At 41.1% G+C, this 18,247-nt stretch overlaps 1 protein-coding gene across 3 annotated transcripts; it reads left to right on the forward strand.

Annotated features, from left to right (window-relative positions):
* Window positions 1–1,067: 1,067 nt before the first annotated feature.
* On the forward strand, window positions 1,068–16,911 carry LOC308284659 (kynurenine--oxoglutarate transaminase 3-like). Of its 3 annotated transcripts, none has more exons than XM_080725349.1 (14): window positions 1,068–1,146; window positions 2,631–2,715; window positions 3,269–3,330; window positions 4,908–5,052; window positions 5,464–5,613; window positions 5,794–5,880; window positions 6,362–6,487; window positions 11,129–11,249; window positions 11,473–11,549; window positions 12,321–12,410; window positions 14,988–15,174; window positions 15,592–15,665; window positions 15,821–15,907; window positions 16,049–16,911. In XM_080725349.1, exons 1-14 carry the CDS (start codon window positions 1,139–1,141, stop codon window positions 16,103–16,105), a joined length of 1,356 nt encoding a protein of 451 aa, XP_080581475.1. In that variant the 5' UTR covers window positions 1,068–1,138; the 3' UTR covers window positions 16,106–16,911. The 3 variants fall into 3 exon arrangements, with proteins under 3 accessions (XP_080581475.1, XP_080581476.1, XP_080581477.1); XM_080725350.1 differs by having other exon boundaries at window positions 1,075–1,141; XM_080725351.1 differs by having other exon boundaries at window positions 1,101–1,150.
* Window positions 16,912–18,247: the final 1,336 nt, after the last annotated feature.

Consider the following 18,247-nt stretch of genomic DNA (forward strand, 5'->3'; position numbering starts at 1 on the left):
TCAAATTGAAACTTGATAGATTAGTTGCTTCCTCAAGGTGTCAAGGAACAACAACCAATGTGTTGTGTGCATCCACACTTATCACTCTTTGTGATTGATTGGCATGGAAAGTCAACAAATAGGCTGGGATCTGCACGAAATGCATTAATGGCCCACTGAAGTGTGTGTGTGTGTGTGTGTGTGTGTGTGTGTGTGTGTGTGTGTGTGTGTGTGTTTGTGTGTGTGTGTGTGTGTGTGTGTGTGTGTGTGTGTGTGCGTGCGCGCGCGCATGTGTGTGCATGTGTGTGTGTGTGTGTGTGTGTGCGTGCGAGTGTGTGCGTGTGCGTGTGCGTGTGTGTGTGTGTGTGTGTGTGTGTGTGTGTTTAAGTGCAGTTTAGACTGGTTTTGTCCACAAAACATCCATGAGTGTCTGACCAATGCTGTGAGAAAAAAAGAAAAAAGAAAAAAAGATAAATTAACTTGAAAGTTCCAAGAATTGAGTCCCTTGGACATGGGACTTTCACTCTATTATTGTTTTATTCTATCTTTCAATTTCAAGTTCTCTCATACTCTTAAGTTCCTCTCAAATTCTTTATCTATTCAATGTATTTATGTAGTACATTTTAATCTCATTAAACAATCAAGAAGATGATTCTCCAATTTCTGTAGGCTATTGTAACATTTTTAAATGCTATTTTTACTCCAGGTATTTCCATGCAGCATTGTTTTTCTAGGCTAATATAATTTTAGGCTATTTACAAGCTTGCTTTTCTAGCCTATGTCATCACTCAGTCAGAATCATAGGTCATTCAGAAAGCATTGAATGCAATTCACTGACTCGGTGAATGCATTGCATTCTGCGTCCTCAGTGACTGAACACACTCGTGGTACTCTGACAGTCATAACATGTCATGTGTGTCCTCAACGTGATTGGACAGGACTGTAGGAGGGGACTATCTGGGTGAGCTCGATTCATGCGAGTCTGTGCAGGATCTGTGAGCCCCACTGTTGGCTTCCATAGACCGCAAACGCACGTCTTAAACAAAATAACAAACCAAACTCACCCCTTCTTAAACGAAGGGGTGTATTTCTGGAAAGCCAGTACAGTACAACTTACAAGACTTGCAACCCGGTGCCTCCACGCTTCCCGCTCCACTGCATGGTACAGTATGTATGTTTAGTGTTTACAAACTGCTGGCATACAGTAGAGATACTCTCATCACGGAATGTTAAAAACAAAGAGATTTCGCTATCTAGGGAGCTAAAGCATTTAGCATAGCCTGTGCTAGCTAACGACACAGACTGAGACACAGGGGAGAAGGATAATGGAACTCAACCCCCTTAAAGACTTGATTGATTGATTGATTGATTGATTGATTGAAGACTTTATTATAAGTTTGCATAGGAAAAGGTACAGTTTCATGACGGTACAGTTCACTGGTACAAGGTCAACTAAAAGGAGATCCTAGAAAAGCACTTGGCTTATACATAGGAAACCATTGAAGTACCTCATAACATTGAATGACAGACGGATGGAAGCATAGAACACAGTGCAGTAGATATAGTAAAAAAAGAAAGAAAATAAAACAGTGCAAAAAATATATATACACTAGGTTACTACTGTATATAGTAGTATATAGACTATTAATCATTATATCCCTGCCTTGTATTGCCCCTATTGTATTGTGTACACTTCTGCTTTGGCAATGTAAACGTATGTTTTTTCATGCCAATAAGAGAGTGCTGCTATAACATTATCCAGGGGGTCTTTGGCTGTTGGATTCCTTCTGCGATGGTTATCACATTTATTCAGCGTTACAATATTAAAAACAATACAACAACCAATGTTTGTTCAGAAGTATATTGGTATCTGTGTGGCCTAAAAGTGTGGTCAGACGCTGCTTCCAAATATAGTAGAATGCAGTGGTGGAAAAAGTATCACATTTTTGTTTTTACTTAAGTAAAAGTATCAATACTCATACTGCAATGTACAGTAGAAATACTCTGTTAAAGTAGTATTAAAAATGTACATAATTCTAATTGGCACCAAAATGTACTTAATTTAAAGTACCAAAAGTAAAAGTACTATTTCAAGTTTTCAAATGCACAAACAACTTTGGAAAATGGCAGATCTACAAGCTCGCAATTGCATTGAGACTCAAGCTTGTAGGTCTGCTAATTTATACAAAGCTAAAGTGACTAATGTAAGTTTTGTAATAATATTAAAATTAAACTAAAGTTGTCAAATAATTGTAGTGTAGTAAAAGACAAAGTACAATATTTGCCTCAGAGATGTAGAGGGGTAGAAGTAATAGTACTGGAAATTGGAAATACTAAAGTACCTCAAAAGTACAGTAATAAGGAAATGTACTTAGTTACTTTACAGCACTGTATAGCTATTTGCCTTAAAAGTGTGGCCAGACGCTGCTTCCAATGACAGCAGAACAACTTTATCTAACGATACCGAACATTATCTTTTACTGGTCAGCATTTTCATTATCACATATGGATGTACTTGTTCACTGTAAAATGACAAACGCAACACAAGTCTAGATCGTAAATATACAGACAGTCTAGCCAAACAACATGTAAACAATAGTCTACATGAAAAATCCAGAATTGTAATACATATTTTAATATCTTTTGTACAGCATGAATATAACACGGACAGTCCGGAGGTTCTACCAGGTTGCTTCGGTGCATGTAAACTGTACAAGCAGTTTTTCTACTTCACAAGTAAGTGCAACTGTACTTACAAAATGCCTATTATTCCAAGACATGCACATCTCAATAAACAGGTACACAGCACTAATTGCTGCAAAAATAAATACATTTGCATTTTAACCAGGTTAAAAATACGTTTTGACAATATTAGGATGTCTTCATCTGGCATACCTAAACATTGCATTTCAATAACTTCAAGGAGCTTCTTTACTTAATTATGCTACTTGAAATACCTGAGCGTCTGTCTGCTTCAAACAATACCTACTGCACTCCCAAAGCATGCACAATTGCAACAACTAGCCATCTCAAGGCCTTCTTGTTTTGAGGCAGAGAGCACCTACATAAACACTATATCAGAAAAGATTTTGATGTTTAAATCTCAAAATTGACCCTAAAACCACATTGAATAATAATTAAACTATATATATATATATATATATATATATATATATATATATATATATATATATATATAGTTTAATTATCATATATATATATATATATATATATATATATATATATGATAATAACTCATGATTACTAATTGTCTTTGATGTTCACACAGAATAAAATGGCATCACGGCATAAACCCGCCAAGCGTATTGAAGGACTGGACAAGAATGTTTGGTAAGTGGAAGTCTAAACAATTATCATTATTCATCTGTAATTTTTGGAGTTCTGACCAAATTATGACAAGTTATCTTTTATTAACTCATTTAGTGCCACCCCTTTCACCACTAGAGGGCGCCCAGTGGCCATAGAAAATCCCATAGAGATATGCTGGTATATGCAGAAGCCCTGCAGCCATGACTTGCCTGAACACTTTCCTTTGTGCATGTACAGGAAGAGGATGAAGTTAGCTTGAAGTTAGCTATTGGCTACCAAGCATTTTAGAAGCCTTATTTTCGTCAACTTAGCCATGATTAAACCTTGCACACCTCATGCATGGGAAAAAAACAGAGAAGAATGAGCTCTAAAGAATCCAATGCAATCCTGGATTGCATTGGAGTGGATTTGTGCAGTTTGTTCACAGCTTTCAAACAAAAAAATCCGATTGGAAATCCGTTCAGGCATTCTTGAGATAATCGCCATTATGTTTTACATGTTATGTAAACAAACATGGCTGCCCTGTATGTTAGATGGGGTTGTATGGGGGTGGAACATGCAAAATCGCGATTGAAATCATGTTCACTAGATTTGATGGGGTCCAAAAAAAAATTTTCAAAAAGAAATTTTTCAAAAAAATTTTTTTTTTATTTTTTATTTTTTTTAATATCCCGAACTAGTTCGGGATAGGCACTCTGGGATGCGATAATATATCCCGAACTAATTCGGGATAGGCACTCAATGAGTTAATTTTATCTTCTTTTCTTCTGCTTTGTCTTGAGTTTAGAGTGTTTGATGATTGATGTTGAACTATGGGACCATAGTTCATCATCCACAGGCATTTTTGCCTGTGGCAAAAATGCTAATAAACTGTGAAAATTTGGGAAAAATTAATCTCCCTGCATTTGCCAAGGCAAGTATCAATGCCAGGGGTCATCGCCATGCTGGCTTTTTTTGTGGTGGACATTTTGTCAATTTCTTTTTTCTTTTTTGCCATGGACATACAATTAGAAGACAATAATATTACCAAAACACAAAGATATAGCCCTGAATGACCATAACAGGTCAGTAACTCTGAGAGTGTACAAAGGGTCCATTTGGTTCCATTTGTACACTCACGAGTTATGGTGGTCCTTGCATATAAGACATTTGAGAAACACTAGTACTAATTGGACTCCTAATATGCCATAGTGTCATAGTAAATAAGTGTCATATATATATTCTGAAGAAAACCTGGAGACAGACTTGCAGTAATTGGGAAAATCTAGAATTTGCCATGGACAAAACCAAGTCTTGCCACGGAGACATTTGTCCGTGTACGGACATGTTGATGACCCCTGGTCAATGCCCACGTGCAAGTTCAGTCACCCACTGAGTTGAAAAAAAGAAAAAAGAAATGCATGAGGATAGACTGACATACTTGACAGGTTCCAAAGCCAGGTGTGAGGTCTGAGCAGTACTTTTGACCAGCCCTGATATCACAGATATCGTATCTACCTGTGAGGCTTTGTTAATAATGTATTATTGATCACAAACGTAGGCCTGTGTTTTCCTGTGTGCTCTACAAAAAAAGGTTCCTTGTGTCTTTGTCTTTCCAGGGTGGCCTTCACGGCATTGGCAGCAGACCCATCTGTTGTAAACCTGGGCCAAGGCTTCCCAGATATCCCTCCACCTTCCTATGTCACAGAGGCACTAGCCAAGGCTGCATCGGTGGACAGGATGAATCAGTACACAAGAGGCTTTGTAAGACTGATTCACACATGCTGAGCTCCAAAGGTTTCAGAATTGGCATACGTGTTTTTGGCATGTCATGTCAGCCTATCTATACATTTATAAGCTTCAACACTGCAATGTTAACATTTATCTGTTTTGGGCATGACATTATAGGCCTACAGCCTTTCTCAAAAAGTGTCAGAAATGTTCAAAAATAGTGAAAATAGCTGATCTACAATCTCGTAACGTGTCGCAATGTGACACGTTCTGAGCTTGTGGATCAACTATTTTAGTTATTTATCGTACAACAAAATGAACATCTGCAGCATTCAATTGATTTCAGCAGATGAGGCCACACATACCTTCTAGATATAGCAGTGCATTAGTGGTGAAATGTCATGTCCATTACTCCTGTTATTTCTTTGTCCTGTCAATAAATAGGGGCATCCATCCTTGGTGAAGGCCCTTTCTCAGGTTTATGGGAAAGTCTACGGCCATGCGATTGATCCTCTCAAAGAAATACTGGTCACAGTAGGCGGCTATGGGTCCTTATTTAGTACCATGCAAGGCCTGGTGGAAGAGGGAGATGAGGTAAGGAGATTTTCTCTATTAGTGGGACATGCAAACCTCTCTCTATCTCAAGGACGTTTGCTGATGTGACTGATATGCATTTTTATTTATTGTTGTTGGTTTCGTTGCATTTTTATCAGGACTCAGAGACATGCGCATAAACAAACTTATCTGCTGCCTACTGTCAATCTCGTCCTCAAGGTCATTATAGTCGAACCTTTCTTCGACTGCTATGTACCCATGGTGCGGATGGCGGGGGCTACTCCTGTGTTGATACCGCTGCGACTTGTGAGTCATAGCTAATGATGTTGCCTTTGTTTATTTATTTAGTACATATACACACAGTAAAGCCCTTTGCACACAGGCGCGTTTAACCGCACGGATAAAACGGACAATATAATTTTTTGAAAAGAAAACAATGATTCTCTATGACCTCATGCACACCGGCTCCGAATTAGCCGTGCGACTAGTGGCTGCCGCCGTGCGTTTTTTTCTCGATCGAACCCAGTTCGATTTGTGCGTCTTGTCGCATGCGGTAAAAAACTCATCACTCCTTTTATGACTCCTTTTGGGATCCGCAGCGCCGATTCTGCACAGCCTTGCACACCAAATCCAATGCGTTTTATTCATGCCGCAAACGAAAAAAACGCAACTGTCCTGTGTGCAAAGGGCTTTACTATTCCTGTTGTGCTGGCAGAAGTGGTTAGCAGCTCCAGGGAACATTCAGTATTCACTAAAGATGTTTTTCTGGTTGTCTTTCATCTATTAGAAGTCTGACAAAGGGAAAGACGTGTCAAGTGCTGACTGGGTTCTTGACCCAGATGAGCTAGCCAGTAAATTCAACTCTAAGACTAAAGCCATTATCATCAACACCCCCAACAATCCAATCGGAAAGGTATGTTGGTGTCACAATTCTTACGAAAACAGTTTGTTATTTGACTCTTCATTTATGTGTGCTTGTTTCCTTCATACATTCACCCAGTGTAATCTTTGCTGAGTAAACCTGGTCTTTAGTGACCTGTATGTAACCCAGGCACATAAGGTTGTGGCCATATGTTGCTGCCATGTGTTGTTGTCAATACAGATGGGTGCTAAAATGAGTTGTGTGGGGTTTACATTATGACCAATTAACCATGCGAGAAATAGGTCATTCACCAAGTATTCGATTATCAAAGTCACTATTCGACGTTGTTCACCGAAGTCGAATATTTGCTTATTTTTATTTTTTTATTGCTTTCTCTTTAAAAAAAATATATAGTTTATAAAGCTTGGCTAGATAGGAAGTCATAAGAATGATTTGTCAATGCCCCTGGTGGATGAATTTGTTAATGCTCTATACCAGGGGTTCTCAAACCTTTTTAGGCTGTGACCCCCAAAATTAAACATATTTGAACTGGGGACCCCCACCCTGACAAGCACTTGGAATTGTAGGTATTACATTTAATGTGACTCGGTTCAGCAGATAAATATTGTGAAAATAGCAGATCTACATGCTCACGCGAGGCGTTGTGAGCATGTAGATCGGCTATTTTCACAATGTTCGCCTCTTGCTTACTTAATATTTGACAGTTTGACCAGTCCTGTCGAATATTCGACTATTCGAATACTTTAACCCTTAAGTTCTGTTCAGATTCACTACACCTTCGTTCTGTTCGGGTCATTTTGACCCGGGGGGTATTTGGTTTAAAAAAAACAACACTAATATAAATGTTAACTTAACAAATCATCATGGTACATTGACTTTGACTCAATACCAAACAATTCATATGATATATATGGTAAATGTTTGCATTCTTGCTTTGCTATATCACATTAAACACTGAAAGAGCTAGGCGTTTTTAATGATTTCGCTGAAATTCATGTAAAAAAACTACTTTATTTAATACTGGGCAATATTGCTCATGCTTATAGGACAAAATTAAAATCAGACAATATTTTTATGAACAACATGCCCATTAATTGAATACTTGTGGTTCAACAGGACATCATTCTCACATAGAGCTGAACACACATGTGAACACACATGAACATCACATATGAATATACACTTGAAAGTATACACTAAGACAGAGGTTTTCAAACACTTTGGTCTCAGGGCACCCCTGTAAACATCATTTTCATCCACAGCACCCCTGAAATACAGTGTTACTTTACAGCACCTTATGTTTATGTAAAATAATGTAAAATTTGCCCTAAGATACAATACAGTCACAAGGAAAACTTCAGATAAGTGAGGGGTGAGGAGGGGAGGGGTGAGGGGTGAGGGGTGAGGAGGAGAGGGGGTGAGGAGGGGAGGGTGAGGAGGAGAGGGGGTGAAGGGTGTGGGGGGGTGAGGGCGATAGGAGGGGGAGGGGGGGAAGGAGGTGACTGTGTGTCTGTGTTAGTATACATGCTTTCTTTTATTTCTGTGCATCTGGGGTGGCGGGGGGGGGGGGGGGGTGGGAGGGAGTTGGGGGGTTGGGTTGGGGGGTTTGGAGGGGAGGGGGTAAGGGCGAGGTGAGGAGGGTTGGAGGGGTGGAAGGGGTTAGGGGGTGATTGTGTATCTGTGTTTGTACATGATTCCTTGCATTTCTGTGCATCAGGGGTTAAGTGTGGGGAGGGGGGGTGCGGAAAGGGGGGGGGGGGGGGTTCGGAATGGGGCTTCGGAAGGGGGGTGTTAGAAGTGGGGGTGACAAGTGGGGGTGACTGTGTGTCTCTGTTTTGGCATAATACTGTGTATTTCTGTGCATCTGTGCTTCCGGGTCAAAATGACCCGAACAGCACTTAAGGTTCAAAAAATATGAGGGGGGTGTAGCATGGGTGTAGTACAAAAATATTTTTTTTACATGTTCATCTCAGAAGAATCTTTAAGGCCAGTGAGTTTCAGGTGGAAACAATTTAAACTTCTACCTTTTTTTTCCAAATGAAAATGCAAAACGGGTCAAAATGACCCGAACAGCACTTAAGGGTTAAGGGTCGAATAATTCGAATACTAAAAATCACTATTCGTGAATGCCCTAGTGAGAAAGCATTGATGTCATGAATAGGGTGTAGCTCAGTAAAAGCTGTAGGTCCACAGAACGTGCCTTGGCTCTGACAGGATGTTCCATTACATTGCTAAGTCGACTCCTAGTCGAGCACTAAAAATCTGAAATCTGACCTCTTGTTTACAGTTTACAGTTTAGGCATTTAGCAGACGCTTTTAATCCAAAGCGACTTACAATAAGCAGATACAACATCACAATAATAAACAAGATAATAGGTCAGTACATTAACAGCAATAAAACAATGTAAATTGATATCTATCTAGAGAAAACACAATATAATCAAAGTTCTAAAGAAACCTAAAAAAAAAAGAAAAAATGCTGACTAGCTTCATGTATGGTCATTGATTTTACTGTAGTGCTAAGGGTTTAGGTGGAGTCTGAAAAGGTGAGTCTTCAGTCCACGGCGAAAGGTAGCGAGTGAGTCCGTTGTTCTAAGTGCGACAGGGAGTTTATTCCACAACTTGGGAGCCAAGAGGGCAAACTGTCTCGGACGAGTGGATTTTTGCCCTGGAGTTTTTAGCGAGGGTTCGGTCAGCATCCCTGTGTTGGCTGATCTAAGTGAACGAGTGGGGGTGTAGGGGTTGATCAGGTTCAAGATTCAAGATTCAAGATTCAAGATGTTTATTGTCACAAGGGAATGTACAAGTACATGCACTGTGAAAAACTTGTGTTGGGGGGTGCTCCATAAAACACATAATTAAAAACGGTACATAAATAACAATAATAAATGTATCTAAAGTTAAGAACAGTTAAAAACAGTTTAAAAGAACCACAGACAACATACAAGGCCTTGGCACCACAGAAATGTTCATTTCATAGACTCGTTTAGCAGTCTAACAGCCTGGGGTAGGAAACTGTTCTTCAGTCTACTCGTGCTCGCTTTGATGCTTTGATACCTCTTCCCTGAAGGCAACATCACAAAAAGTTCTTTGTGGGGGTGTGTGGGGTCCTTAATGACCCTCAGGGACTTCCTGAGGCAGCGCTGTGTGTACAGCTCCTCCAGGCTGGGCAGCTGACAGCCAGTGATGCGCTCAGCTGTGCGCACCACCCTTCGGAGGGCCTTATGGTCCTTGTCGGTACAGCTCCCATACCAGCTGGTGAAGCTGCTTGTCAGCAAGCTCTCGATTGTCCCCCGATAGAAGGCCTTGATGGTGTGCGGACTCAGTCCAAACTTCTTAAGGCGTCTGAGTCCGTACAGGCGCTGTTGTGCCTTGGAGACCACCAGAGATGTATGTACCTCCCACGTCAGCTTCTCATGAATGTTCACCCCCAGGTACTTAAAAGTTTCCACCCTCTCCACCACAGCTCCGTTGATGGTGACAGGAGGTTGTAGCTCCCTCCCCCGCCTATAGTCCACAATGACCTCCTTGGTTTTGGAGACGTTCATGTGGAGATGGTTCTCTCCACACCACTGCTCCAGGTTGCTCACTTCCTCCCTATACGCTGCCTCGTCATCCTTGGAGATCAGCCCCACCACCACCGTGTCGTCTGCAAACTTGACGATGGTGTTTGTAGGATGCAGCGCCACACAGTCGTGTGTGTAGAGGGAGTACAGGAGTGGACTGAGTACACAGCCCTGTGGCGCTCCTGTGCTCAGAGTCAGTGATGAGGAGGTGCAGTCGCCCACTCTCACCACCTGGGGGCGGCCCGTCAGAAAGTCCAGGATCCAGTCACACAGGCCTGCAGGCAGACCCAGGTCCTGGAGCTTACTGACGAGCCTAGATGGTATTATGGTGTTGAACGCCGAGCTGTAATCAACAAAAAGCATTCTCACATAAGTGTTCTTTCCCTCCAGGTGGGAGAGGGCAGTATGAAGGACGTGTGCTATGGCGTCCTCCGTACTTCTGTTGGAGCGATAAGCGAACTGCAAGGGGTCCAGGGTGGGGGGAAGCATGGGGCACATCAATGCTTTTACCAGATCCTCGAAACACTTACTGGCTATAGGGGTGAGGGCTATGGGGCGCCAGTCATTGAGACTGGTCACTTTTTGCTGTTTGGGGATGGGAATAATAGTACTGGACTTGAAGCAGGTGGGAACAGTTCTGAGGGAGAGAGACTCGTTGTATATTCCCGTGAACACCCCTGCCAGCTGGTGGGCGCAAGCTTTCAGGACGCGTCCAGGAATGCCGTCTGGGCCGGCTGCCTTGCGAGGATTAATCCGACGAAAGGAGCGGCGGACGTCAGCCTCACTGATGGTAAGGGGCTGCTCGGCGACAGAGGGGGGGTGAGGGGGGGTCTGCTCTCCCACAAGGGTGGAGGTGAGGGAGGGGCCAGTCGTGCTAGTGGATCTGACAGAGGAATCAAACCTGGCATAGAATGAGTTAAGTTCATCTGGGAGGGTAGGTGTTTTGGAGGTATGGAGGAGCCATACCTTTGGCTGCCTTGAAGGTCAGCATCAGTGTTTTGTATTCCATGCGGGCCGCAACCGGGAGCCAGTGGAGGCTGCGGAGAAGCCTTATTCTGTTGTACCGCAGTACAGAATTTCTTTGACAACGGTTATTCTATTTCAGATATTCACCAGAGATGAGCTGCAGATGATTGCTGACCTGTGCATTAAACATGACACACTATGCTTCAGCGATGAGGTGTATGAGTGGCTCATCTACAAGGGGCACCAACATATCAAAATAGGTACATTTTCAGCAGTACCGGCGATACCACTGCACGATCAGTTGTGTATTGTTGTACGTTACAGCGTTGCTATAATCAGTGATGATTAACAATCAGAATGTCTTGCAACTTATTCATCATTTTCACCAGTGATCATAAATATGCTGCCCTTTTAGTCAAAGAAATTCATTTTGTGCATTATTTGCCTTATGTATGTATTATTGGTTACTTTCGTTCTTAATAGCCACTCTGCCAGGGATGTGGGATAGAACGATCACAATCAGCAGTGCTGGCAAAACATTCAGTGTTACAGGCTGGAAGGTATGAAGATAACAATTATTATAATTATTATTATTATTTATTTTTTTGTTTAGTTTTTTGTTATTTCTAATAATCAAGTCACTAATTGAGTACCTGAGACGAATAACAGTTTATCATTTTTTTAAAAATATATATATTTTTGGATTTACCAGACTGTAAGCCACAAACTAGTCATTTTTAATCTGTTAAATTAATAATGCACTCCCCCCTCATTTTGTTTAATTGTCGGTTTTAATGTTATCTGCTCCCTTTCTCTGCCGAATATTGCTTGTATGGACTTATAATGTTGTTCCACAAACTGTTGGAGATATACTGTTTTTCCACTTTCCATAAGTATTATGTCTTATAATTCCTAATATATATGAGTTAAGTAAAAAAAATCTAATTCAACAAAATGAGAGAGGAGTACATTATGACTTTAAGAGATTAAAAACTTCTAGTTTGTGGTTTACAGTCTGGTAAATCAAAAAAATATCTTTATCCAAAATTTTAAAATACAGACTTTAAGGTGGTTGCACACTGCTGCGTTTTTCGGGCCGAATATCGGAGTGAATTTCGGAGCACGCAAATAAAAAAATCAACCTCACGTTATGTCAGTCACGTTTGCACACTGCCGCCCGTTTCGCGCACCTCTCGGTCCCTTGCTCTCTCTATCTCTCTCTCTCTCCTTGCCCCGAAAAACGCATTTTGCAATGAAAAACGCAGCAGTGTGCAACCAGCTTTAGACTGTTATTCGTCTCAGGTACTCAATTGTCTCTCTGTGTCTGTCAGCTTGGCTGGTCTGTAGGGCCAGAGCACCTGATAAAGCATCTTCAAACTGTCATGCAGAACACCCTGTATACCTGTTCTACACCTTTACAGGTAACTACCAACTCTACTGACTTTTATTACCAGTAAGACTCCCTAATCGGGAGATAAGTGACCGTTGGTCGCTTATCTCCACAAATAGGCCAAAAGTTTGTTTTACCAATTATTACACTCTATGTGAACATTTACATCAACAAATCCCAAGTACTGGTTTTTAGGGGTGCTGAGTGTGGTGCAGCAGCGTGTCATGCATTTTCTGCAGGGCCTTGTCAATGGCTTTGCGTTCTTGCTGCTTTTTGTTGACAACTCCAGTCACACCCTTGCCCTGCTCATATCTCTGCATCAGTATGACATCACACTGCTGACATCAGTATGACATCACACCGTACACAAATGACCCTTATATAAGACCGGCATTATCTACCGACAGATTAGTAACAAGATGTCAAAATCGTTGAAGGTTGAATCTCCAGATATGGAGATAACCAACACATCCCTCCATATATGGAGATAACCGACGAATCTCACTAAGTCTGACCTCACAAGCCCCATATTTGGACACGAACAACATATAACTCCATATATAGAGACATACTGTAGCTGCTGACATCAGTATGACATCACACTGCTCACATCAGTATGACATCACACCGTACACAAATGACCCTTATATAAGACCGGCATTATCTACCGACAGATTAGATGCAAGCAGGATCTCGACTCTGACACAACTCATCGGCTCATAAGCTGGTTCTCCCTCCATATATGGAGATAACCGACGAATCTCACTAAGTCTGACCTCATTTGTGTACGGTGTGATGTCATACTGATGTCAGCAGTGTGATGTCATACTGATGCGGAGATATGAGCAGGGCAAAGGTGTGACGTGTGACCGACGGACGGACGGCCGGTGGAGGTTTTGATACTAAACTGCGACCTAACGGTCGCAATGATTATCGATAACTGTAATATCTAAGGTCTTCTGGCGCTGTTCTAGTTTGTCTCGTGAACTGGTTCATGATACAACCAACAACTAGATTGTAGGGATGATACTCAACATCTGGTTGTACACAAACATACTGTATTAACTTTGGCATTTACAAACATTTACAAACATTTCCTAACATCTTCCCATGGCTTTACTGGCACGGCACCTTGGTTCTCTGTTTGCCTCAGGGCCATTCTGCTGCCAATGACCTCTCCTTCCTTCTCACACTGCTCCTTGCGACTCTGCAATTGTGTTGCTCCTGTTTGAGCGTGCACGTATCACATGGACTAAACTAATACTGCTCACTTAATCTATTATGAAATGCCAGAACACCGATAAAACGGGACAGGAATCAGAAATTCATCTACGATATAAGCCCTTAATATCTTTAATCCATAGGGGTCTAATCTGATCTAATCAACAGATTAGACCGTAACACTGTGTAAAATATTTCCCCATGCATTAGTAAGGTTTGTGATGTCTCAACCAAGCTTATTTTCCCCCTGATCCTGATCTGTGTAATTTAATATTGATAATCTGCCAATACTAGTCCTGGTCCAAAATGTATATGTTACTAGATTATACAGCTGCACGGTGGATAAGAACTCGTTAGTAAAACCATTCCAACTTAGATGAGTTACTGTATGCTTGACAGTTTTGCAGACATTAGAAGTGGCAGTTGGGCTGTTTTCATTTTCCATCACTAAAATGTTATTTTAAAGGCTGACATGCTCTTTCTGCAGTGCTTTTGTACTTAAAATATTTAAAAACATCACTCTCTTGTGTTAGTTATTTTGTTACCGTTGTAAACTGAAGCATTTGATACATTTTGGGTCAGAGACCATCGCTGTGGTTGGAAAAGATAGACAAAGTAGTTGCAGGTTGACTTGAATTCAAATTAAAAAAAGAATAATACAAATATAAAGTTATTGATAATTTTCTCCCGATTAATCAATTCTTAAAATATGCTCACGGTCCCTGCCTTGTATCCAGGGACGTGCTGGGCCCCTGATTCAGCCCGGGAAAAATAATTGGAGAGGCCCTCATTGCGTGCTATAGAGAGAGATCTCTCTCTATAGCGCTGCTGCTACTCAAAGATTTTCCATTTCAGATCATGACAAGTGACAAGCCAGTGGGCCAATTACTGTACATGAGTTATATTTCGTCGTTGTCGGGTGAAAACCTTGTATGTCCAATACCGTTTGTTTTGTATTTATCATTTTAAAAATGATTTAAACTAGTGAAAACAGCCGATCTACAAGCACACAACGCCTCGCACTGCGAGTAGATCTGCTGTTTTCACTACTTTTGTGCAACGGCCTTGTATGATGAAGCAGGGCTTTGCTTTGCGAAAAAATCTATACATTTGAAACTTGGAGATACGAGGTTTCTGCCCGACAGTGACGATTTACTTTGTTGGCCGCCCAGCCCCCAAAATGGAACGAAGGCCGACATTTTATTTTTAATTTTTTCCTAATGGCCGGCCTGGACCGGCCGGGAATGAACCGGCCGTTCGGGAGTTGTCCCGCTTTTCCCAATGGCCAGCACGTCCCTGCTTGTATCCTCAAGTACTCTCTCTCTGTGTCTCAGAAAAGAAGCCTCCTACTAGCATAGTCTCACTGGGTATGGTTTGTATTGTGCAGGAGGCTGTGGCCCAGGGTTTGCTCAGAGACTATGAGCTGATGGGTCAGCCTGAGTGCTATTTCACCTCACTGGCAACGGAGCTGGAGGCCAAGAGAGACCGCATGGCTGCCATCCTGCGAGAGTCTGGTATGACTCCCATCATCCCAGAGGGAGGTTACTTCATGATCGTGGATGTCACCGTTCTCAGTGAGTCACTGCACTTCCAGGCCAATTGTAGGTGGAGATTTTGGACAACTGTTGACGGGGGATCTGGCTGTGTCCAGTTGATTTAGTATTTCTTAAACACTTAATATGCTGCAGAAAAAACGGAATTGAGACAGCCTTCGACGAGCCTTCCTGTGAGACTATGTACTGTATGTTAGTTGCAAAATGTATAGATGGACTTCCATGTTTGCCTCTTTTGCAAATAAAACAAACACTCATCGGACCACAAGAGCACACATATTTAAACCTATTATTGTATATCTTCCTCAACGCGGCACTCTGCACATGCAAATATAAATGTGCGAATAGACTGCAAAATTGCTTTGAATATTAAATGAAAACACCCCACCACCCAACCCCAAAACATTGAATTCCAAGATATCTCTCTTTTCATTTTAGATCAGGATCTGTCACACATGGGAGATGATGAGGCTTACGATTACAAGTTTGTGAAGTGGATGATCAAAGAAAAGGTAAGTGTGCCGGAAGGAATGAGTTCAGTTCATTGACATTGTGAATTGATGTATGTTATAAAAAATAAATAAATAAATGAATTTACAACTGAATTTTAGGATTCAGTTGTACCTCTTCACTGCTGCTGTACTTACTGTATGTGTATTCATGGTAGAAACTGGCAGCCATTCCAGTCACAGCATTCTGTGGAGAAGATTCCAAGAAGCAGTTTGAGAAATACATTCGGTTCTGCTTCATAAAGGTAAATGTAGCACTGCCCCATAATGACATACTACTGATAATAATGCTGACTGAGTGTAATTATTGTTGTCTTGAGGAACACAGGTTAGTTCTGTTGACTTATCAGTGTTTTTTTCTTTCTTTTTTGTCTGTCTCTTAACAGCAAGACAGCACGCTTGATGCTGCAGAGACCATCTTGAAAAACTGGCATAAAGGTTAATTGGTAGGGAATAGGAATGGGAATCTGCAGGGACCCCAATCAGAATTGAAACTGTGATTTAGGGCTTTTTATAAACTTGACTTGACTTGACAATGTACAGTTTAGATTTTAGGTTTTGATCTGATGTGTTTTGCCTGTATTGCGATTATGTACATTTTCTGATTCAATATTGCAATCTTTGGTGATTTGTGTTTACTTTTCAAATACTACAGTAGACTTTGAAAGACAGTTGAATCATACTGTCTGTGAGTGCTCTACTACTGTATGTCTCAAGTAAGAAGGTTTAATAAGATTACCATCATGTGCTCGTCATGTGCATTTGAACAACTGAATTTAAAAAATGCTGAAACAAATGCCTGTTTCATCACTGTTTACGAAAAACTATTTTGTGCCTTAATGTGCAGACATATCAATTCTGCACTCTTGCCATCATGGTCTTGTTTAGTTGATTTTAAAACAGCAGTTCAACTGCAGAGAGATGAATGGTGCAAACCATATTTATGGACTTGGTATCCTGAAAATACTCTGCCCTGATGGAAGGCAGGGGTCTCTGTAGGCTGAACACAACTTCAACCCTACATACATTGTTGACTGGGGGTCTGTACTTGGCACCTTCTCCATTTTTCCCTCGACTCCAGTGGGTTTCAACCTTTTTCATACCATTATTTATTCAGCCTTTGAGCCATGGACCACCTTGACCATTTGATGAGATTCAGCCTCTCAGACCCAAAACTTTTGTCGTCGTCGGATAAGATTCTGTTTCTGTCCATGCTGTTTTGATGTGATACCACTAGAGAGATAACGGGCAAACCAAATGTTGACCAAAATAACATTTGAGCAATGCAGATGTTTAACAATAATTTAACTCTTGAGCGTAAAATGAAACCAAATGGACCCGTAAGGTTCCATTTGGTTTCATTTTACACACTCAAGAGTTAAAGGTCTATAAGGGTCGATTTGATTTCCAGCTCTCCATCATTTAGCTGGGGACCACCTGGAACCCGCTCAAGGACCACTGGTTGAAAACCACTGCTCTACTCCAAATCTCTTAAATATAGCCAATTTATAAGGTCTGAGCTTGTAAATCTGCTATTGTCGCCCAATGTTTGCCCATTATTACAGTACATGCCCAGAATATGGATGCTAGTGTTCATGTGATCGACTGAGCTCAACTGGTCTGATTCCTGATAGGTGAGGAATGTGCAGTGGTGGAAAAAGTACTCACATGTTATATCTAAGTAAAAGTATCAATACTGCAATGTAGAAATACTCTGTAACAAGTAAAAGTCCGGAATTCAAAATGTACTTGTATTGGCATCTAAATGTACTTAAAGTAGCAAAAGTAAAAGTACAAAATGTTTGAAAATAGCAGATCTTAAGTAAATGTACTTAGTTACTTTACACCACTGTCAGTTGACCTTTCATTAAAAACGTACATTGTTTGGCTATGAAGACTGAAAGTAACACAAACTTTGTGACGAGTAATATCGTCACAAAGACAAATTGAATTGGAAATAGTTGAAGAAAGGGCAAGTGAATGAATGAAAAAGGTAATTATTACAATCTTTATTCGATAAACGCACAACCTAACCTTTCATTCATCACGCTGCTCTGCTCTGTGCAGGATGCATTATTAAACATTCTGTCGACTTTTTGTCAACCAAAAGGATCTCATCCACTGAAATCAGTAATGTGTTTTGTTGAATGTTTTCATCACTGCTCTTGCCCTTTCAACAGCTCCACTTCTGTCATATTTAATTGTGTGGTATTTGGTGGGGTGGGGTGGGGTGGGGTGGGGTGGGGGGATGCCTAGTCAGTCGGTCAGTCATCTTCAAAGCTTTCCACATGCTGAAGTAAACTTCTCAGTCAGAGCTTTTCAAGGGTAAAAATGTTTTTATGCTTGCACATCTGTATGCTGGTACAAGTTTGTGCAAAGTTTGTGGATGTGAATGCTTATTTTTAAGTTACTTTACCTTAATTTACCCTTGTAGACTAGTTTGAGCGTTATGGTTTTGATTAAAACATTACATTTACTTTGTGAATGAGTAACATGGGAGGGGTCTGAATGTGTTGTGTGGCTCAGGAGGTAATGGCTCCCAATGAGCAGGTTGGTGCCTTGCATGGTTTCCTCCACCATTGGTG

The sequence above is a fragment of the Nannobrachium achirus genome, assembly GCF_963921795.1.
Source record: "Nannobrachium achirus genome assembly, chromosome: 1".
Classification (NCBI taxonomy): Eukaryota; Metazoa; Chordata; class Actinopteri; order Myctophiformes; family Myctophidae; genus Nannobrachium; species Nannobrachium achirus.